We start from the raw sequence: 22,950 nt of genomic DNA on the forward strand, positions 1-22,950 counted from the left end.
GACTTCAGCTCGGCCTTCAACACTATCAATCCGAGCAAGCTGGTCAACAAGCTGCTGTCTCTGGGCCTAGACCACCACCTCTATAGCTGGATTACGGACTTCCTCTCCAACAGACCACAACATGTGAGACTTGGAGACCTCATCTCATCCAACACCATCTTAAACACTGGCACCCCCCAAGGCTGTGTTCTTAGTCCACTCCTTTACTCACTCTTCACACAAGACTGTTCTCCCATTCATAACTCAAACCAAAGTTTGCAGATGACACAGCTGTGATGGGATTGATAACCAACAGCGATGAGGCAGCCTACAGAGAGGAAGTTCAGGCCCTCACATCTTGGTGTCAGAACAATGACTTGCTCCTCAACACCAACAAAACAAAGGAGCTTGTCACTGACTTCAGAAAATGACCAGATAAAACAAATGCCAGCCTGGTGATCTCTGGAGAGGAGGTGGAACAGGTGGGGAGCTTCAAGTACCTCAGTGTTCACCTCTCAGAGGACCTGACATGGGGAGTGAACACGAGAGAGGTGGTGAAGAAGGCCCAGCAGAGACTCTTCTTCCTGCGATCCCGGAAGAAAACCGGGCTTTCACAGAGTGCCATGCACCATACAAAGTGTTCTGAGCTATGGATGCATAGTGTGGTTCTCCAGCTACACCTCAGAGGAGAAGAAAGATCTGCAGCGGATCATCAGGACTGCATCTAAAATCATTAGTACCCCTCTCCAATCCCTGGAACAGATCTACTCTGCCAGGCTGAGAAACAGAGCCACAAAGATTAGGACTGGCTGTACTCACCCCGGACAATGTCTTTTTGACACCCTTCCCTCTGGCAGGCTTAGCGTCATAAAGTCACAAACAGCAAGACACCAAAATAGCTTCTTCCCCAGGGCTGTAAAAGCTCTGCTGGAGGCCTGATCCGGACTTGGACTCTCACTCTGCACCTTACTGTGTTTGGCTACATTGAATAATTACATACTGCAATTTATACTGCTGCTTATATGCCAGTATGCTGCTTTTTAAAAGGGTGTGCGCGTGTGTGTGGGTTTTTTTTTAAGTGATATGCTGCTGTGATCTGAGCCCTCAGTGTTTTGTTGTATAGTAACATGCAATGACAAAGAAAGAATCTAGAATGGTTAGCCTGTGCTTCTCTCCTAGCTTTTGCTTCTTGAGCCTTGTACAAGAGACATCACGGTACAGCCGGCTGGTAGAGTTCTATTAGACTAGAGCTTATGGTTAATGTGGTTATGGTATTTGGCAGGTGCTTTTGTCCAAAGCGACTTACAATATATAAACACTACATTATTAGTAAACCAGTACAGTCGCTCTGCTCTGACATCGTCCACCTTCCAGATGATAGCTGCTGCATGACTTCACTAACCATGCAGTGCAGGAACAGCCGATCGTTTCCATCACGCCACTGGCTCTCATCATTACCTAAGCCAGGTGTTTGGGTTTGTTCGTGCTCTGGCTCAGCTCAACCTCAGCCTTTAAGCAAACAAGCCCGTCCTCTCTTTTACACACAATTTTGCCAATTTTATTATTGTGTAGATAATTGTGTGTCTCCATGCTTTTGTAGTTCCTTAGCTCCTCGCCATCAACGTGGTCACTAACAATAAAATAAATGACCATGTCAACATAGCCGACATCGGGCCACGACTTCATGTCGTCTATCCGTTCCGTGAGGGCAGACGAATCGGACCTGTGTAACCATCTTTTAGTCCTCTTCAATAGTACCTACCTCGCAGTTAGCATTAGCGACAAACGTCAACACAGTGGAGCAGAAGAAAGATACCGGCTTCTGGTATGACGCAGCCATGAATCATGGGAAAGGTCAGAGTTTGGGGAAAAAAAAGTTGTGGATAGGTGTTCAGTGGGTTGAGGACACTCGAGTTCTTGCACCCCAACCTTGTCTTCATAGAGCTTGCTTTGTGCACAGGGGCAGTGTCATGCTGGACCAGATTTGGGTCTCTTAATCCCAGTGAAGGAAAATAGTAACTATGTAATGCTTAGACCGTGTATATTTTAAGGAAGGCCCATATACGGTAGGTGTGTGATGGTCAGGCGTCCACAAACTTGTTGCTGTATGTGCATTTAGGTTTGCTAAAGCATCGAAACAGTCATGGTACGTTTCTAAAACTTGTTCAAAGCTATGAGTTTATCAATTGTTCTATTTTATTTCTACAAAAAATAAAAATAAATAGCTTAATAGAGGAAAGGTCAAAATTTAAAAATTGGTTCAAAAGCAGTTTATAACAAGATCAACTGCGAGCTACTGCTCACTTACACTACCGTTCAAAAGTTTGGGGTCACTTTGAAATGTCCTTTTTTTGAAAGAAAAGCACTGATCTTTTCAATGAAGATCACTTTAAACTAATCAGAAATCCACTCTATACATTGCTAATGTGGTAAATGACTATTCTAGCTGCAAATGTGTGGTTTTTGGTGCAATATCTCCATAGGTGTATAGAGGCCCATTTCCAGCAACTATGACTCCAGTGTTCTAATGGTACAATGTGTTTGCTCATTGCCTCAGAAGGCTAATGGATGATTAGAAAACCCTTGTACAATCATGTTAGCACAGCTGAAAACAGTTGAGCTCTTTAGAGAAGCTATAAAACTGACCTTCCTTTGAGCAGATTGAGTTTCTGGAGCATCACATTTGTGGGGTCGATTAAATGCTCAAAATGGCCAGAAAAATGGCTTGACTATATTTTCTATTCATTCTACAACTTATGGTGGTAAATAAAAGTGTGACTTTTCATGGAAAACACAAAATTGTCTGAGTGACCCCCAAACTTTTGAACGGTAGTGTACGTATCCTCCCACTCTTCGCTTATATCAGAATGCAAGTAATCGAAGGAATAGGACACTCATTATGAATGTTGACTTCAACAAAGAATCAACCTTGAAACAAGTAAGTAAAGAGCAGTGTTTACTTGCCCCAGGCACTTCAAATTAGTATCCTGGCAAAACGGTCATTTTGAAATAGCATTTTGCTTCTTGAAATGGCGTCAAAATCCACCCTGTATGTTTTGTAAATACATTCAGTCGGTAAACAGGAAGTCGATGTGGGACAGATCTGAAAATCGTACACACGGTATAGAACCCCAAGCTGAAGCTCGGTACCAAATATCAAGCAGTTGTGATTTGTAGTTGCTGAGAAAAGTGTTACGAAAATTTTGTAAATCCACGCTGTGTGTTTCATAAATACATTCAGTCGGTAAACAGGAAGTTGATGTGCAACAGACCTGAAAACGGTATACACGGTATAGAACCTCAAGCTGAAGTTTGGTACCAAGTGCCTATGGTTTGTGGTTGCTGAGAAAAAGGGTGTTTCAGAGATACAGACGGATGGATGGATGGATGGATGGATGGATGGATGAACAGAGGTAAACCAGTATACCCCCCCTTTGATGCAGGGGTATAATGAAAACACTTTGCTGAGAAATCTCCATCACTACATTGCCCTGTCCTCATCTCTGTTTCCATGTCGTGTGAATTTACTCACTATCATTCCATCAATAAACAGCCATGGATATTACAGATATTGATCCTTCTCGTCTCTTGTACTATGAAACCAGAGTGTATTTGGACATCCAGGCTCGAGTCACGTAATCCTGATTTTGGTCTCAAAACAAACCAAGTCAACGAATGAAAGCAAAAAGAGCCTCATGGCTTCCAAAGCAGTTCAAAGGAAATTTTTTTTTTGTTCAGATACTTGGGTTGCATTGGTTCAGAATTTGAGGACTAATACGAGAATTCTGACAGGTTCTCCTCATGAGCACCCTAGGATCCCAACAGGCCACAGCCCACTAAACAAACACACACTGCCTCGTCCTTCGCTTCAAGGGTTCCTCAAGCCCCACTACATTTGCAAAAACGTGTGTCTGCAAGTTCTTGTACGAGCATGTGTGTGTGTTTAAGAGAGAATGAGAAAAAGCAAGACACCAAAGGAGGGATTTTTTGTTTTTTGAAGCCATGCTAGGACAGGAAGTGATTCATAAATTATACAGTCTCTGGTTGGCAGTGTTCAGTCTAACGGAAACTCCACAGAGGATGTTTGGACTTGGCAGGGTGCACGGGATGTGAGAAGAACCATTCTTTAAATGAAAAACGAAAGGCAAGGAGGAAAAAAAAGTTCAAGTCAGAGAGCTGGAAATGGAGAAAAGAACTAGAAAGGAGATAAAACCAGCAAATTGTTGCAGATGTGACCTGAATTCAACCTGACTTGAACGCAAAATGTTTTTCTTGGTGCAAAATCAAACAAGTCAACTTTCGTTATTGCACCCAGTCCCGTAATACAATTACGATCAATAGCTTTTCACAGCTAAAGTCTTTTGGGGTGTCACCTATAATCCGTAAATAGTAAAAAAAAAAAAAAAGACAAAGAAAAAAATAGATCATCCATACTGTAATAAGTGCTCAATCAGTACAATTCATGGGCAACGTTGGATTCGCACTTGGACAGTTCACGCTGAAAAGCATTGTATGATGTGTTGACTGCATCAAAGCACAAACAAATCCAAATAAGACCTTGAGAGAGGGTTTTTTGAGAGACGAAGCGACTCCTGCATACGTGTTCATGTGTGTGGGGGATGACAGACGAGTCCAGACTCCGCTATTTGTCTTGTGGACGATGGAGAAAACATCCCAACAAGACGAGGAATGAAGGGAGGAAGAAGCACGGGTTCTGGAAAGTGATAAACAGGAGGCTCGGGTCACAAACACAGCCACCCTGGTTTGCTTCTCTCGCTGCCATATTTGGGCCGGTTCACTGCAACGCAGTCTCGAATGGAGCTTAGCACCTGAGGTTCAACTGATCAAAGATAAGCCAGGATGCTTGCTCATCTCATCTCATTATCTCTAGCCGCTTTATCCTGTTCTACAGGGTTGCAGGCAAGCTGGAGCCTATCCCAGCTGACTACGGGTGAAAGGCGGGGTACACCCTGGACAAGTCGCCAGGTCATCACAGGGCTGACACATAGACACAGACAACCATTCACACTCACATTCACACCTACGGTCAATTTAGAGTCACCAGTTAACCTAACCTGCATGTCTTTGGACTGTGGGGGAAACCGGAGCACCCGGAGGAAACCCACGCGGACACGGGGAGAACATGCAAACTCTGCACAGTAAGGCCCTCGCCGGCCACGGGGTTCGAACCCGGACCTTCTTGCTGTGAGGCGACAGCGCTAACCACTACACCACCGTGCCGCCCAGGATGCTTGCTAGTTCTGGAAAACACTAAACTATTACACACACACACACACACACACACACACACACACACACACACACACACACCCCTTTAAGCGCATATCTATTGACCAGCATTCTCATTAAAAGATGCTGTGGAAAAAAGGATCTCTTAATATCTATATAATAAAGTGGCAAAGTAAGTTTGTCTGTCTTGAGCTAATGTCGCCATTTCTCGACGGATTTTCAACAAATTTGGCAATTAGGTCCGGGGATGACCCGGAATTTTGCAGATATAAACAAAATTCATGTACGGGCCCCAGAGGGTCCCCGGTGGGCCCCTGGGTGGTGGATGTTTGGATTTTTGTTTGTCTTGGGTTAACATCATTTCTCAACAGATCTTCACCAAATTTGACATGGAAATCTGGAGGCAACCCAGAATTTTGCAAAACCCGGGTAACCTGCTAGTACCTAATATTTCCTATTTGCTTTCCATAAGCTTATTATATAAAATCAGCCTGTTTTCCTCAATTGAAGCTTGAAATAAGTTAATAATCCTATTTTTGGTTTACTGTCTTGTTATAATAGAAGAGTATATTTAATACAGAAATTTGACAGTGGTGTAGTGGTTAGCGCTGTCGCCTCACAGCAAGAAGGTCCGGGTTCAAGCCCTGTGGCCGGCGAGGGCCTTTCTGTGTGGAGTTTGCATGTTCTCCCCGTGTCCGCATGGGTTTCCTCTGGGTGCTCCGGTTTCCCCTACAGTCTAAAGACATGCAGGTTAGGTTAACTGGTGACTCTAAATTGACTGTAGGTGTGAATGGGAGTGTGAATGGTTGTCTGTGTCTATGTGTCAGCCCTGTGATGATCTGATGACTTGTCCAGGGTGTACCCCGCCTCTCACCCATATGGCCCTTTTCCACTACCCTTTTTCAGCTCACTTCAGCTCGCTTCAGCCCGACACGGCTCGCGTTTCGACTATCCAAAAACAGCACGACTCAGCTCGCTTCAGCCCTGCTTAGCCCCCAAAACTCGCACCGTTTTGGAGTGGGGCTGAAGCGAGCCAAACCGAGCTGAGTGAGGCTAGGGGCGTGAGGAGACACTCCCCTGTGCACTGATTGGTGAGGAGGAGTGTCCTCACATGCCCACACGCCCCGCGAGCACGCTGGGATCTGTAAACACCGTAAACCCGGAAGAAGGAGAATTACGAGAATTTCTGGAGCCTTATGCGCCTCGCCTCATCTATACGCTCTTGCCAGTATCTGTTGGCGTTGTCGGTGACAAGCCACAGCACCAAGACCAGCAACACTAACGACTCCATGTCCTCCATGTTTATTGTTTACTCTCCGGGTTGTGAGACTACCGCTTAAAAGCTCACTGATGTCACTGTTTGCGCCGCCTAACAACATCACCTGACGTCCACCCACTTTCGCTAACTCCACCCAATGTGTCCACCCACTTCCAGCCAGCACGGTTCAGCGCGGTTGTAGTCGAAATGCAACTCCAACAGCCCCGCTCAGCTCGACTCAGCACGGCACGGCTCAGCCGCGTTGGTAGTGGAAAAGCGGCAATAGTCAGCTGGGATAGGCTCCAGCTTGCCTGCGACCCTGTACAGGATAAGTGGTTACAGATAATGGATGGATGGATAGAATTTGACTATATTCAGGATACCCACTTTTTTCTGAGCTTATGGTTCCACTTGAATCAAATTAATAGCTGCAAGCTGGAGATCATCTTCATTTGTCGGATTCAGATATTCTGTAGATTGCCATGACACGATACAAGACTGCAGGGACATTTTACAACTGATACTGCAAAGGCTTAAGTCCTCGGTCACTAAAAGAGAAATAAAACTGCCCTACATACTGAGCACTGGGGAGGGGGGGGGGGGGGGTGCATGGGTTCAGCTCTGCTATTCCACAAGGTCAGTGATTACTACTGCATAACCCATCAATCACTCCTGTCAGGGGAAATTACACACAACTGTCATCTGCTGTCACAGTCACGTTACGTTATTCCATTTGCATTTTCTCTCTCGCTCTCTGCTTTTCTTTCTGTCTCAGTGTCGCACCCTTTCCCTGACTAGACATCTTGCCTGTGCGAGCTCCTGCTGACAGGCGAACAGATGCAAATAGACACTGTCTCTGCTGTCTGCTTGCTTTCTTACATCTCCTGCCCCTGTGCGTGCACACACACCTCATAATTCCTAACCTCTGACCAGGAAAAAAAAAAAAAAAAAGCATAAACACTATATCGGAATTATACTCAATATACAGTACAAATGTTTTGCTTTAGATCAATCAACATGCAGACATATTCAATCGTTAAATCTATAACAACGATCCAGTTCATGGTTTTGGGGAGGAAAATATACAGTCCCCTCAGAAAATGGAACAGCAAGGCCAATTCGTCTGTTTCTGCTATACACCGAAGACATTGGGGCTCGAGACCAAACGATGAACAGCAGACAATAGATTCAAATTTTAGCTTTCATTTCCTGATATTTACATCCAGATGTGTTAAACAACTGAGAACATGGCACCTTTTACTTGAACACACCGATTTTCAAGTGATCAAATGTTGGTAGCGTCACTGACTGGTGTTTCTTGTTGGGCAGATGTGCCCTGTTAGATTGCCTGTTTAAACAATTAATAGCTCTCGGTTTGAGCTTTGGGTTTTTGTCTGTGAAGACTGCATTACATTATTGTTAAAAAGGCTAAACCCACATGAAGACCAGAGAGCTGTCTATGGGAGCAAAACAAGCCATTTTGAAGCGGAGAGGAAAAGTGAGAATCAATCAGATCTTTTGCACAAGCATCGGACATAACCATACAGCAATTTGTAACGTTCTGAAAAAGAAAGAAAATCACTGGTGGATTAGCAACCAGATGTCAAACAGGTCAAGGAAGAAAAACACAACTACAGTTGATGACAAATATTGTGATAGCAGTGAAGAAAAACCCAAAAAACAAACAGTTAGTGACATCACCAACAACCTCCACAGCGCAGGGGTATCATAAGGTGTCACAGGAGCAGAAATATCGAGGCCATACCGCAAGATGCAAACCACTCATCAGCAGAAAGTCTCAGAAGGCCAAGATTAACCTCTACCACAGTGATGGAAAGGCCAAAGTGTGGAGAAAGAAAGGATCTGCTCATGATCCAAAACATATGAGCTCATCGGTCAAGCACTATGGGGGTAGTGTCATAGCTTGGGCTTGCTTCTGGAACGGTCTCAGTCATCTTTATTGATGATGCATTTCATGAGAGCAGCAGCAGAACGAATTCAGAAGTCTAGAAAAACATTGTGTACCAATTTACAGAGAAATGCATCTCATCTAACTGGGGAACTTCATCATACAGCAACACAACAACCCAAAACACACTGACAACACAACTAAGGACTCCACCAGAGGGGAAAACGGAAGGTTTTTTGATGGGCCAAGTCAATCACCAGACCTTAACACAACTGAGCAGCATTTCATCTCCTGAAGAGGAGGCTGAAGGGAGAAACCCTCCCCCAAAAAACAAAAGAAAAGCATCATAAAAGAAGAATGCAACAGTCTGGTGGCATCAGTGGGACGCTGGTTTGATGCAGTTGTTCTAAGCAAGGGATAGGCAACCAAATTAAGTGTTATTTACTTTAAGACTGTAATCTGTTCTGATACTTTTGATCACCTAGAAATCAGCTGGGGCGGCACGGTGGTGTAGTGGTTAGCGCTGTCGCCTCACAGCAAGAAGGTCCTGGGTTCGAGCCCCGTGGCCGGCGAGGGCCTTTCTGTGTGGAGTTTGCATGTTCTCCCCGTGTCCGCGTGGGTTTCCTCCGGGTGCTCCGGTTTCCCCCACAGTCCAAAGACATGCAGGTTAGGTTAACTGGTGACTCTAAATTGACCGTAGGTGTGAATGTGGGTGTAAATGGTTGTCTGTGTCTATGTGTCAGCCCTGTGATGACCTGGCGACTTGTCCAGGGTGTACCCCACCTTTCGCCCGTAGTCAGCTGGGATAGGCTCCAGCTTGCCTGCGACCCTGTAGACGGATAAAGCGGCTAGAGATAATGAGATGAGATGAGAAATCAGCTGGTCTGTCACCAAAGGTGTCATGTTCTAAGGTGTTGTTCTATTTATAATAATAATAATAATAATAATAATAATAATAATCATCCCCGGGGCGGCACGGTGGTGTAGTGGTTAGCACTGTCGCCTCACAGCAAGAAGGTCCGGGTTCGAGCCCCGTGGCCGGCGAGGGCCTTTCTGTGTGGAGTTTGCATGTTCTCCCGTGTCCGCGTGGGTTTCCTCCGGGTGCTCCGGTTTCCCCCACAATCCAAAGACATGCAGGTTAGGTTAACTGGTGACTCTAAATTGAGCGTAGGTGTGAATGTGAATGGTTGTCTGTGTCTATGTGTCAGCCCTGTGATGACCTGGCGACTTGTCCAGGGTGTACCCCGCCTTTCGCCCATAGTCAGCTGGGATAGGCTCCAGCTTGCCTGCGACCCTGTAGAACAGGATAAAGCGGCTACAGATAATGAGATGAGAGAGATAATAATCCCCCAAGCCATACACCTACCTGCTTGATGTTAAAGGAGGAGGAGGAAGAACTTCAGGAGGGAATGGAAAACCTAAGTGTCCACACACACACACAGTCACACAAATCACCGTCGGTCACAGCAGTGCGTCAGAAGATAAATAAAAGAGAGAAATAAAAGCTTACCAGGTGGTGGGACACTCATAGACGGTATCATAGACGGTCCTGTGACAAGAGCACAAACACAGACTGTTATTCTCTTCCTAAACCTCACATTAACACTCTCGGCACACACCCTGTTACACATGGAGTAATCATCACATGGAATACAGAGAAATAAAAGCTGTATAGACCATCATTTCTCAGATCATGACACACTGTCTAACTTGATCAGTGCATTTTTCTGAGGAACAGACTCGTCAGGGAAGGACAGTTCAAACATGAAAAGGGGCAGACAGACTAGAAAAAAAAAAAAAAAAAAGTGTGTGTGTGTGTGTGTGTGTGTGTGTGTGTGTGTGTGTGTGTGTTTATTGTGACTGTGTCCCCACTTGACCATGACCTCATCCGGGTTTAAAGCTAGACCGACTTTCGATTTCATAAAATCGGTGAAATTTAGTCATTGTGATACATGTTTATTTCTGTAATATCTAATAAATAAATAAAAGTCATTCTGTGGCTGGGAAGTTATTTAATTTGAGGGGATTCCCTAGCAAACAACATGCATGAAATCACTTGCTTCGCACAGTCAAGCAGACAGAGGAAGTCCGTGTGCGCATGCGCAGGTTTACCGTCTTCTTTTGGGTTTTACGGCAGCTGGCAGCCACAGTGTTGCATCACTGCCATCTACAGGTTTACCTTGACCGTGCACTGACAGTTCCATCATTCCGTCACTAAACGAACAGCTGATCACACCGAGGTGCTCGCTGATTATTTATTAGTTTGGTCCTGTTTTTCCTTTCCTTCGCAACATAACGTCTTTTCTTCTCGCTTTCTGTTACTGTAGTCGGTCTTTCGCGCTTCATTCGCACACTCGCGTCCTCCATTTTTCTCTCGTTTCAAATTTGTATCCCACAATGCCTTGCGCAAACGGGGAAAGCCCACCACGTGACACATGACGTAGTATCTTGAATTGGGTCATGGTGAAGCAGGAAAAAAAATAGCGGAGAATGTAGAGCCATGTGGCCTTAAATTCATTAATTGTTCTATTAGAAAATCCTAATAAAATTGAAAGTCGGTTTTGAATTCCGTAGCTTTAGATCCACTAAACAAAAATAACTGGGTGTCGGGGAAAATTATTTTCATGGCCTACACTTGAAAAAACTGAAAGGCAGTCTACCTTTAAGCAAGCTTCCAATACATTCAGAAAAATCACCCGGCTTGTAACCTTTACTGACCCGGCATGGTCCTGAACACCAAATGGGTTTTTACAAAAAGTCAACCCCTAATTCTCTCACACACACATGCACATCTGGGCAGCATGCGTCCTTATTTTTCCACACAGCCCTCTGCTGAGAGTCAAGCTCTGAAAGAAAGTTTTCAACAGCATGACCATGCAACACAGAGGGAAGAAAACACTGAAAGAGAAATATGTCTGAGGAAGAAAAGAGTCACGTTACGGTCCTTCATCCAGAGTGAAATAAAGACCCAGGCTTCCAACACACACACACACACACACACACACCTCTTTATGATTTCATTCTGAAAAACAATGTCTTTTCAAATTTTGAATGCATTTGTTCCACCAACCTTGAGAAATGAATGAAAATGTGCACACACACAAAAAGGAAATGCAAATTATATTAAAATCATTCCTACAATGTCAATAGGTTGTTTTTTTTTTTAGCATAAGTAGATACTCAAACTGAAAACAACAGGCAACTTTTCAGATTAAGTTTGTGTCCGTGTGTGTAACCAGAGTTTGATGGGTTGTATGTGGCGATACGTTTGGCAGCGTATACGAAAGCGAATGGAGTAGGTTGATTATGGCTGCGTGTCTGTCTTTCATTTTCCCATTTCCCTTTCACCTCACTCCACCTTTTATCCTTTCCCTTTTTTTTTGCCATCATTAAGAGTGACTGAAATCTTGGCCCGTTTATAAACCTGAGTACTTACGGGCAGCATTTAAAACAATGAAGGGGATAAATGAGCTAGTGGAGTGAGAAATCTTATAGGAGACAAAAAGTCTAACCTCATGCAGTAGTTAAAGGTTATGTCTCTGACAAATAGCAGCTATATTACAAAAAGTTTCATCCTCTATACAGCACTTTCCAAAAAAAAAAAAAACCTCACAAAAATGAAGTTGAAACCAATAGGTCACTGTTATGGACTGCAGTGTATCCAAACATTTCTTTTCCTTGGTTCGTACAGTTACAATACAGACAGCATCATTACCAGAGTACGAAAAGGTAAAACCGATTCATTCAATCAATCATTGGTTTAAATTAAAAAAAAAAAAAAATGTTGTCAAGAGTAACATACAGTACCACACCACGTATTATAATCAAGTACATTTGAGGCCAAAAGTTTACATACACCCAGGCTAAAGTGATTCAAACAATTTTTGACAACCAAACGTTTCATGTTACAGTACATTTCCGGTGTTAAGTTTTGTTTTTTTTTTAATCTCCATACAGGGTCATTTCAAAATAAAAGCTAAGAAAGCAAGTTAACTTTCTGCCTGATGTCTTCAGCATTTCTAAATACTTCGTTTCATCTATCCATCCATCCATTATCCATAACCGCTTATCCTGTGCAGGGTCCCAGGAAAGCTGGAGCCTATCCCAGCTGACTATGGGTGAAAGGCGGGGTACACCCTGGACAAGTCGCCAGGTTATCACAGGGCTGACACACATGGAGACAAACAACCATTCACACTCTCATTCACACCTACGGTCAATTTAGAGCCACCAATTAGCCTAACCTGCATGTCTTTGGACTGTGGAGGAAACCCACGCAGACACGGGGAGAACATGCAAACTCCACAGAGAAAGGCCCCCGCTGGCCCCTGGGCTCAAACCCAGAACCTTCTTGCTGTGAGGCGACAGTGCGAACCACTACACCACCGTGCCGCCCTACTTTGTTTCATAAGGTCATCTATTTTCTGAAGTGCACCAGTCCATATTCCAGTTAAAAACAAAACATCCCCACAACATGATGCTGCCACCCCCATGTTTCACAGCTGGAATAGTATTTGTCAGATTAAGAGCCTCACCCTTTTTCCACCGTGCATAGCAAGACTTCAGTTTTTATTTCATTTGACCAGACAGCATGCCTCCAAAAGGCTAGTGCTAAGTTGCAAAGTTTAGTCAGGCTTTTTTTGTAAATAAAGTCAGCCTTCCTTCTTCTGGATGTACGGTACATATTTGGTCCATGTTCCTTTGTTGTTGTCGTCCGGGGGTTTAGGTGAAGCTTTCAGACCAAAAGTACGTTCATCCCTGGGGTTTAATTTGTGCCTCTTTTCTGAAGGACACACTGTGTGTCGTCCCAAGAATTTTACAGTTACATACATTTTTCCTGACTTTTATTTGTTTGGAAATTGCTCCTAAGGAGGAACCAGATCGATCCATCCATCCATCTATTTATTTATTTATTAAAAAAAAAAAAAAAAAAACACACAGGTACACTCCCATTAATTTCTAATGACAACCAGGCAATCAGAAGCTTCTAAAAGTAATTACATCAATTTCTGGAATTTTCCAGACTGTTTAGAGACACACCCTGTGTCCGAAAATCACTCACTCCTTCACAACTCACTATCTGACGGGGAATTCTATATAGAGGACCATGTAGTGAGCTCATTGATGAAATGAAAAACACACTTTTGGACACTACTCCACCGTGCCGTTATTTACGTCATTACTGTTGCTCAATTAAAACGTGCCAGATCAGTCGGCTGCTGGGTTTTCAAAATAATAAAATACATGCATGTATTTTTTGTGATAAATACACTGTAAAAATGATTTGTTATTTTAACTTAAAAATAATAATAAAAAAAAGTTAGTGCAAGGGCTGCCTTAAAATTTTGAGTTCATTGAAATTCACATAGGAAGTTAAATTGTTGTGAACTTACTATATTAATTTCAGTGAACTCAATTTTAAGGCAGCCCTTGCACTAACAAAGTTAAAACAACAAATTTTTTACAGTGTACTTATTAGAAGAAGAAACCTGTGTCACATGCACACTTCAAGCACAGTGAGATTCATCCTCTGCATTTAACCTATCTGAAGCAGTGAACACACACGCGCGCGCGCACACACCCAGAGCAGTGGGCAGCCATACCGGTACTACAGCGCCCAGGGAGCAGTCAGGGGTTAAGTACCTTGCTCAAGAGCACTTCAGCCCAAGGCCACCCCATGTTAACCTACCGTAACTGCATGTCTTTGGACTGTGGGGGAAACCAGAGCACCCGGAGGAAACCCACGCAGACATGGGGAGAACATGCAAACTCCGCACAAAAGGGCCCTCGTCAGCCACTGGTCTTGAACCCAGGACCTTCTTGCTGTGAGACACCACCATGCCGCCCAATAAATACTTATTATACTGCACATATTTCCCACATTAATAAATATAAAGTACTTTGTCTCTGCTGGATCTTTCAGTTCTTTTAAATCCAGGCTGAATACTTTCTTCTTTGCCACTGCCTTTTATTAAATCAAATTTGAGGCTTTTGATTTGATTTCTTTCAGCGCGACCACAATGCACGATGGGATATATTGCTTGGATAGTGATCATCGGTTGTACACTACTTTTCGTGATACATTGTGGGATACTTTGAGTGCACAGTATAGGGTGTAATAATTCTCACTATACATTCGGACAGCACTACAAAATGGCAAACTCACTATATAGTCTACTATACAGTGAGTAGGGAGCGATTTCGGACACAGGGAGAGTCAACTTGTTGTATGTAAACTTCTGGCCTACTGGAATTCTCATAGTGAATTAAAAGCTGAACTAAATCCATCTCTAACTAATGAGCTTTAAATACAAGTGCTCATTAGATTATATCGTGACTGAAGTACACGTGATTAAAGTGACGTGCCAGGGCTGATGGGGAAATGTACAGTACTGTGCAAAAGTCTTCGGACTCCTATTTTTTTTTTATACAAACTTTGTTATAGATTTCTATTTTATGACTTCTACATTATCGAGTCAGTATAAAAACATTTTAAAGTCCAAACATTCATTTTCCAGCACGAAATCAAATGTTACAGGGGAAAAAAAAAAAAAAAAAAAAAAGTTTGTATCCGAGCAGCGTATTCCATAAGAAAGCACTTTTCAGATTAAAAAAAGAAAACATAATGAAGTTTCTGGGTTTTGGTGCAAAATGAAGACGCGAGTGTGACAAAGTGTCCAGAAGAACTGGGGCTGCTTCTGTAAGATGCTCAGTAAAACCTACAGCTCATTTCATTATCAAACTGCCCTAGTACCAGAGACTACTATTTTTTTTTTTTTAAAGCAAAGGGTTGTCTCATGGGCGGCATGGTGGTGTAGTGGTTAGCGCTGTCGCCTCACAGCAAGAAGGTCCGGGTTCGAGCCCCGTGGCCGGCGAGGGCCTTTCTGTGTGGAGTTTGCATGTTCTCCCCGTGTCCGCGTGGGTTTCCTCCGGGTGCTCCGGTTTCCCCCACAGTCCAAAGACATGCAGGTTAGGTTAACTGGTGACTCTAAATTGACCGTAGGTGTGAATGTGAGTGTGAATGGTCTATGTGTCAGCCCTGTGATGACCTGGCGACTTGTCCAGGGTGCACCCCGCCTTTCGCCCGTAGTCAGCTGGGATAGGCTCCAGCTTGCCTGCGACCCTGTAGAACAGGATAAAGCGGCTACAGATAATGAGATGAGATGGGTTGTCTCATTTTGACTTTGTTTCATTTATTATGGCTTACTGCTGTTTATAGTATTTTTTTAATGCTGAAACATTTAATTTCTTTACTTTTTAAGCCATTTTTGGTCGATAGCATTTCTTTACATGTGCCTAAGGTTTTTCCACAGCATTGTATGCAAACATTTATCCTCAAATTGTATCATTAAATTTCAGAATAGTTTCCTGCTCTACAACTTCTGCACATCCTCACTATCAGCTGATTAGTTCAATTATGCATGTTAGTCTGTGGGGAAAATCATTAAACCCTGTTGAGAATCTTCAGCCTCCAGCACTCAAGGCTTACATTTCACACAGGAGGAGAAAAAGTAAAGCTTTTATGCGGTTAATTCAATCTTGTTAACTGTGATTGTTATAACTTGTTGCAGCGCGCTGAAAACAGTGAACGTTAACAGGCTTGAAAATATAATTCTGAAATTCTATTGGCTGATAAATTGTCAATGTTTTTGGTCAAATTTAACTGAATAATGTATTGTATATACGGTAAATGTATCAATACTCCCCCCCCCAAACCGAGTACATGACTACGATATTTAACCCTCTGGGGTCTGAGGGTATTTTCTGGCACACTAATGATTTTGGCATGCTCTGATTTTGTTGTCCATTTCAACAAATCGAAGCAGTATTTTCAAAGTCATATGACTTATTTTGTATTCAGCACAAATTCAGCTACAATATCATCTCTGTAGTGTGTGTCATGATTCTACTTAAAAAAAAACAAAAAAAACAAATGATGTACAAAGCAGTTACAGAACTGTGAGAGAATGTGTGAAAAATCATGACCTTACCCATTGTGTCGAACCGTTTTGATCACTTGAGTTGGTTCTGTTCAGTCTTAGGAATGTATCAAGCACAAAAACTTACATGTGCTCCATTGATTTGGACAATTAACTGGCCATCACAAAAATTTGTGTCCTATTGTTTTGGGGAAAAGGGTTGGCAGTGGGAGGGGTATTCAATGAGAAGGGTAAAAATTTCCATACCATTCAATGAGAAGAGTGAAAACCCATCCCACTACCATCTCTTAATCCCATCAAGTCAAGTCCCAATGAGTAAGGCCATGTTTTTCACACATTCCACCACAGTTCTAAAACTGCTTTTAACAACACCTTCATTTACCTGGTATTTGACTTTATTTTAGTATTTAACTCTATTCAGTGTGTCTTGAAATTAACTTTTGTACTGTTTTACTCAGTTCAGAGCCACAACCAACTCTGTTACACAATTACTCTGTAATTTTGCTCCCACTCCAACTTTTACTCTCTAAACTCAAACAAAATTAATTTTTTGAAGAAAATACTTTTAACTCTGGAAAAATTGCTGTCATTTTTCCTGTATATGCACTACAGTGCATGCATATCAACTGATCTGCTCATAATAAATAGCTGAAATATTTACACTTAGAGTTGATCTTTGGCTGGATCGAGTCAAAGAAAGAAAGGGTACCGCTCATCGTCAGTGTCGCACTTCTCAAGATTGAATTGAATCGCTGTCTTGAATCATCCGAAGCGCATAAAATGCACGTGCCATCTCGCAACAAGTTTTACCTCCAAAAAACCTAAACTATGGCTGACAGATTTTATCCTGTTTAAGGTAGGCATTCCCACCGCGAAAGAGAAACCAATCAAAACTGAAAGGATGAAAGTGATTATCATGCCGTTACCATGCGAATAGTCGTTTATGAATGCATACATGGTCGTTCAGCACTCCGACTCCGGTGTGACTGAGCAAGGTGACAAGTTTTATGTTTCATCTAATTTAGGTAATTTAAAAACTATTACTATTTGGCAGTGAGCACATAGGAAAGTCTAAAGTTTGTCAATATGTTTATCATGCTTGTATCATGAAAAACTCAAAGATATTTATCTCAATACATGACCGACTCATTTCAAACCTGTCAAGCTTTGCCGGCAAAGATCTCGACCCCAGAGGGTTAAATGAGTAAGCTACTTAATATTAGTATGTCAGTCCCCCCCACTCGCTTGCTCACTCGAGTTTGTTGATGGTGTAGTGGCTGCTGCTTTATGTCCCGGGGCTCCCTCATGCCTGTGTTACCTTCTGGCTCTCCTCTTTTAGTTATGTTGTCATAGTTAGTTTTGCCGGAGTCCCTGCCTGTACTCAGTGCAAAATGTATACTGTTCTTACTTATCTGGTGACATTGGGCATACCTAACAACCTGCGTTTTCTCTCCCCCCCCGCCAAATCTGTCCCTCTGAATTACATGTCAATCCTGAGATCGAGATGCTGACCTCTTCTGCTCCTCAGACCTGCCTGATCCATCCTGATGCCCTACATCTGGTTGGAGTCTCATCACATCACTCCTGTGGAGGACGGCCCCATATGGACAGTTGAAAGTCACACTTGGAAGACGCTCTGGACTCTTACAGTAATGCTTTTATGGCTGAGGACTACAGCTGACTTGCTAACTTTAGGACTGCAGTTGTCATGAACAGTTTTGCACTCAAGTCTCCATCAGTGAACGGTTTATAACTTCAACAAAACAGACTTCATATTAAAACTGTTATAGTCATGTTGTCTGTTGTTGCCCAAATGAGGATGGGTTCCCTTTTGAGTCTGGTTCCTCTCGAGGTTTCTTCCTCATGTCGTCTGAGGAAGTTTTTCCTTGCCACCATCACGCTCATTGGGGATAGATTAGGGATAAAATTAGCTCATGTTTAAAGTCATTCAAATTCTATAAAGCTGCTTTGCGACAATGTCTGTTGTTAAAAGCGCTATACAAATAAACTTGACTTGACTGTTAAAGGTGACACATTATGAAAAACTTACTTTTTCAGTGTTTGCACACACATTTGGGTCTCTGAAGCCTCACCAACTCAAAAACTCTGTACTAAGAGACCTAGTCAGTTTATTTTGGGTTCCTAATTCAGAAAACACACTTCAACAAGCTGTTCAGATTTGCCTCCTCTTTCTATGTCACAAGGGGAGATCATTAGAATCACGCCGGCCCCTCATCTGAGTATCTCTACTGTCTTTGCGAATGAATATTCATGAGGAAAGCGCTACCCGATTGGCTGGCAGAAGGGGTGGGGTGGAGTGAGCAGGGGTGATCATTTAAAGGAACAGACACTCAAAATCAGCCGTTTTGAACAGGGCTGTTTAGACAGAGTGAGAAGGAGCTGTGACGTTTTGTCTTTGTGGGATTTTGACCAAAATAAGGTTACAGACATTTCATTAAGAGCTCAGGGAACTGCGTCAGCATGTGGAAAAGGAGTATAATATGGCACCTTTAAGCATAAAAATTTTTTAGCCCTCCATGTTAGTTGCTGCTGTGTGCTGTTAGCAATGAGCTCTTGTGCCGAGGTTTATGTTTACAATATTATTATGGCACTTAAACAGTATAGAGAGCATGAGGGTGGCTGAAGTGCACAGTATAAGGGAGCACTGTCATTTGAAATAAGTGAAAGGTCATAAAAGCACAGTATATAGTAGAGATCAAGGGAAAAGGAAACGCACCTTTCAAGTGTGCTCGCTCTCTCGGCACCTTGCACTCGTTTTTATCAACCATAGTCATATCTACTATCCTTGCCCTCACTATTAAGGACACTATATAAAAGACCTGAAGATGTTCTATCATATTAGTTGAATTGTTAAAATGTTATGCTTTTCCTCTGCTTGATATTTTCACAGAATACACTCTGCTTTGGTTCGATCGCCATCATTAACTGTGACATAGTACGGTGAAAAAGTCTTAGGCACATGTAAAGAAATGCTGTCGACCAAAAGTGGCTTAAAAATACTGAAATTAAATGTGTTAAACGTAAAAATACTACAAACAGCAGTAAGCTGCCATAAATGATACAAAGACAATATTTGGTGTGAGACAACCCTTTGCTTTAAAATAATAGTCGTCTCAGGTACAGTGAGTGCAGTTTGATAAGGAAATGAGCTGTAGGTTTTACTGAGCATCTTACAGAAGCAGCCACAGTTCTTCTGGACACTTTGACTGTCACACTCGCGTCTTCATTTTGCACCAAAACGCAGCAGCCTTCATTATGTTTTCTTTTTTAATCTGAAAAGTGCTCGCTTATGGAATATACAGATACAAACTTTTTTTCTGTAATATTTTAATTTTGTCTCATCTCATCTCATTATCTGTAGCTGCTTTATCCTTCTACAGGGTCGCAGGCAAGCTGGAGCCTATCCCAGCTGACTACGGGCGAAAGGCGGGGTACACCCTGGACAAGTCGCCAGGTCATCACAGGGCTGACACATAGACACAGACAATCATTCACACCTACGGTCAATTTAGAGTCACCAGTTAACCTAACCTGCATGTCTTTGGACTGTGGGGGAAACCGGAGCACCCGGAGGAAACCCACATGGACACGGGGAGAACATGCAAACTCCACACAGAAAGACCCTCGCCCGCCACGGGGCTCGAACCCGGACCTTCTTGCTGTGAGGCGACAGCGCTAACCACTACACCGCCGTGCTGCCCATTTTAATTTTGTGCTGGGGAAAAAAAAACAAACAAACAAAAAAAACAGACCCATGAATGTTTGGAACTCTAAAATGTTTTTGTACTGACTTGATCATGTAGAAGTCATAAAATAGAAATCTATAACAAAAGTTTGTATGAGGAAATAAATAAATAAATAAATAAATAGTAGGCCGAAGGCTTTTGCACCGTACTGTGGATCCAGACTGTCGTCATTTCGTGCCGTCTGTTCATTAACGTGGCTTGTGTCACAGTGCCCCACTGCATCACACGCTGGGATATTAGTACAAATAATTGAGTGTGGTATTGGAAAACTGTGCCTGATACGAGTATTACTATTAAATGAGTGGTTAGGGTACCAATACTTTATGCAGACTGAATGCAAGAAAATCTTTCACATGTAAGCCTTTTGAAACATTCAAATACTGAAAAAAAAAATCAGTAGACTGTCTGCATACATCACTGCTGTCAAGAAGTTGAGATCAAATTTAAAAATAAATAAATAAATAAATAAAAAGCACCATCATGAATATCAATTCTTCCCTCCTGCGTTTAAAGTTCAGCCTCATAAGGCTTAAAAACTTGCAACATTCTTCGATTTACTTCACTGACTGGATCCTAACAGACCCATCCTGACCGGAGATCCTTCTCAGAAAGGAAGACAGACGACGTGTTGTCACTGCTGTGTTACAGTTGCACTGACTGACTGAAATCCTGGGGTTTTGGGAACAGCACTGAACAAATAATCGAACAGCTTTGGCGAGATTTCTGATGAAAACCAGCAGGATGAAACGGTGATCACTCTATTCCATCCAATTCTCTTTAAGAAGCTGGTGGGGGGGGATTGTTTAAGTGTAAACTTCTCTGGAAGTTGACAGCCTTGTGAGACTGAATCACTTCAAGTCCTCTCGGGCATTTTAACACGTTATCGAAGTATTGTTGGTGTTGCAATTATCCGAACACCTTCACGTTTGTGTTCCTAAGCATCAGGAGCCTTAACGTTTCCCTTTATAACTTTTGAGTGTTAATAAATGGTTAGTGGATCAGTAGACCAATAAAAGAAATGTGGTCAAGGCTTTTTGAGCAAATTCAGCACGTGTTTAGTATCACTTGCACACCTTTCCTCCTATTCCGTTCTTTCCACTAAACCAGATCCCTCTCTCTTTCTCTCTAGCTGGGTCATTCAGCACATTTTCACACAGTCTGCTGGCGTGGCACTTTCTCCTGCCACGCGCTGCTATTTTTAGCCCAACGCTGCACATCTACTTCACAAAAGGAAACGCCAGCACATGTGTGCGAGTACGAGTTATCAGTTCTGGGGTTACGTGAAGTGACTGGATTTAAAGATGGAAGAAGGGTACAGATCCACTTCAGCTTAAAAGGCTGCACTTCAAAGACACAGATCACGGATGTTTGATATTTTGGTAGCATTAGGAGGATGAAGGGGGCATTCTGAGGGGCGGGTGGGGATGAGACTGGCTGTGCGGGTCAGGAGGGTTTGGCTGGGTACGATATTCAACAAAAGGCTTTGAAGATGAAGGGCCAGGAGCGCTCAGCTGTGGAGTTCCTGGCTAGCCGATGAGCCAGACTACGAGAAGGATGCGTAGAAGCTGTATGTCGAACCTGCAGGCAGTTACGCACACATGGCGGAATGATTTATAAACTGGCACTTGCACAGAGACAAATACGTGAACACCCGCTGCACAAACGCACGCTCTTATAGTCACATGTGCACACAGAATACTGAAGGCCAACTCTATTTCCTGCATAACCTTAAGCAGGATAAGCATTTATTAACTTCTCGGTGACGGATTTGGAAACCTTACCAATGCAGAAACCTGAAAAACCGAGCCATGATGATTTTCATACATCTCACGACTTTTATTCATTCGTTTATCGTCAGTATGAGCTTTATCCAAGTTAAGGAAGCTGTGGATCCGGAGCTAAAATCACAGAAACACAGGGAGTACACCCAGTCTTTCTCCGAGCACCATGCATACACACACACACAGTCACCAATCCACCGTCGTGCATCACTGGGAGATGAAACCAGAGAACTCGGAGGAAACCCATGCACAGAAATTCCACAGACATCAAACCCCAGCTCAGGATCAGACCACTAACAGTGGAGCTGCGACGCAGGAACTCTAGATCACAATTCTTATAAATCACACTTGTATAATACCATACATGTCTCCTGTACTACTATTTATATATTTTACATTACATAAACATTTGACTTGGTGTGGCACGGTGGTGTAGTGGTTAGCACGGTCACCTCACAGCAAGAAGGTTCTGGGTTCAAGCCCAGTGGCTGACTGGGGCCTTTCTGTGTGGAGTTTGCATGTTCTCCCCGTGTCCGCGTGGGTTTCCTCCGGGTGCTCCGGTTTCCCCCACAGTCCAAAGACATGCAGGTTAGGTTAACTGGTGACTCTAAATTGAGCGTAGGTGTGAATGTGAGTGTGAATGGTTGTCTGTGTCTATGTGTCAGCCCTGTGATGACCTGGCGACTTGTCCAGGGTGTACCCCGCCTTTCGCCCGTAGTCAGCTGGGATAGGCTCCAGCTTGCTTGCGACCCTGCACAGGAAAATGGATGAATGGAACATTTGACTCTTCCCTTCCCTCCACTCATGGATATAAATGAATTTATAAAATAATGTGTCAGAGTTTGCACAAGACATGAAAATCCCATCATTTAAGAAAAAAAAAATCTGTTTGCATCCTACTCATGCTCCTGTGTGTTATAGAACCTTCCACATAACACAACTAATAAAGTCAACAAACTGAGGTTTACAAGTCATTTCATTTGCATGGATTACTGTACTTTAGATACAAAGTTTTCCATCAAGGTTCAATTGCTTATTTAGCCCATTTACCTTTATAGAATTTAGC

The 22,950-nt window shown here is 43.0% G+C and overlaps 1 protein-coding gene across 1 annotated transcript in view; it reads right to left on the reverse strand.

Annotated features, from left to right (window-relative positions):
• Positions 1–22,950, reverse strand: part of fip1l1a (FIP1 like 1a (S. cerevisiae)) — a 60,539-nt gene that overhangs the window by 21,496 nt on the left and 16,093 nt on the right. Inside the window, exons 11-12 of the mRNA XM_060916034.1 lie at positions 9,907–9,945; positions 9,763–9,814 (exon numbers count right to left, since the gene is read on the reverse strand). Coding sequence (XP_060772017.1) covers positions 9,763–9,814; positions 9,907–9,945 — 91 coding nt within the window. The remainder of the gene's footprint in view (positions 1–9,762; positions 9,815–9,906; positions 9,946–22,950) is intronic.

The sequence above is a fragment of the Neoarius graeffei genome, chromosome 3 (assembly GCF_027579695.1).
Source record: "Neoarius graeffei isolate fNeoGra1 chromosome 3, fNeoGra1.pri, whole genome shotgun sequence".
NCBI classification, from domain to species: domain Eukaryota; kingdom Metazoa; phylum Chordata; class Actinopteri; order Siluriformes; family Ariidae; genus Neoarius; species Neoarius graeffei.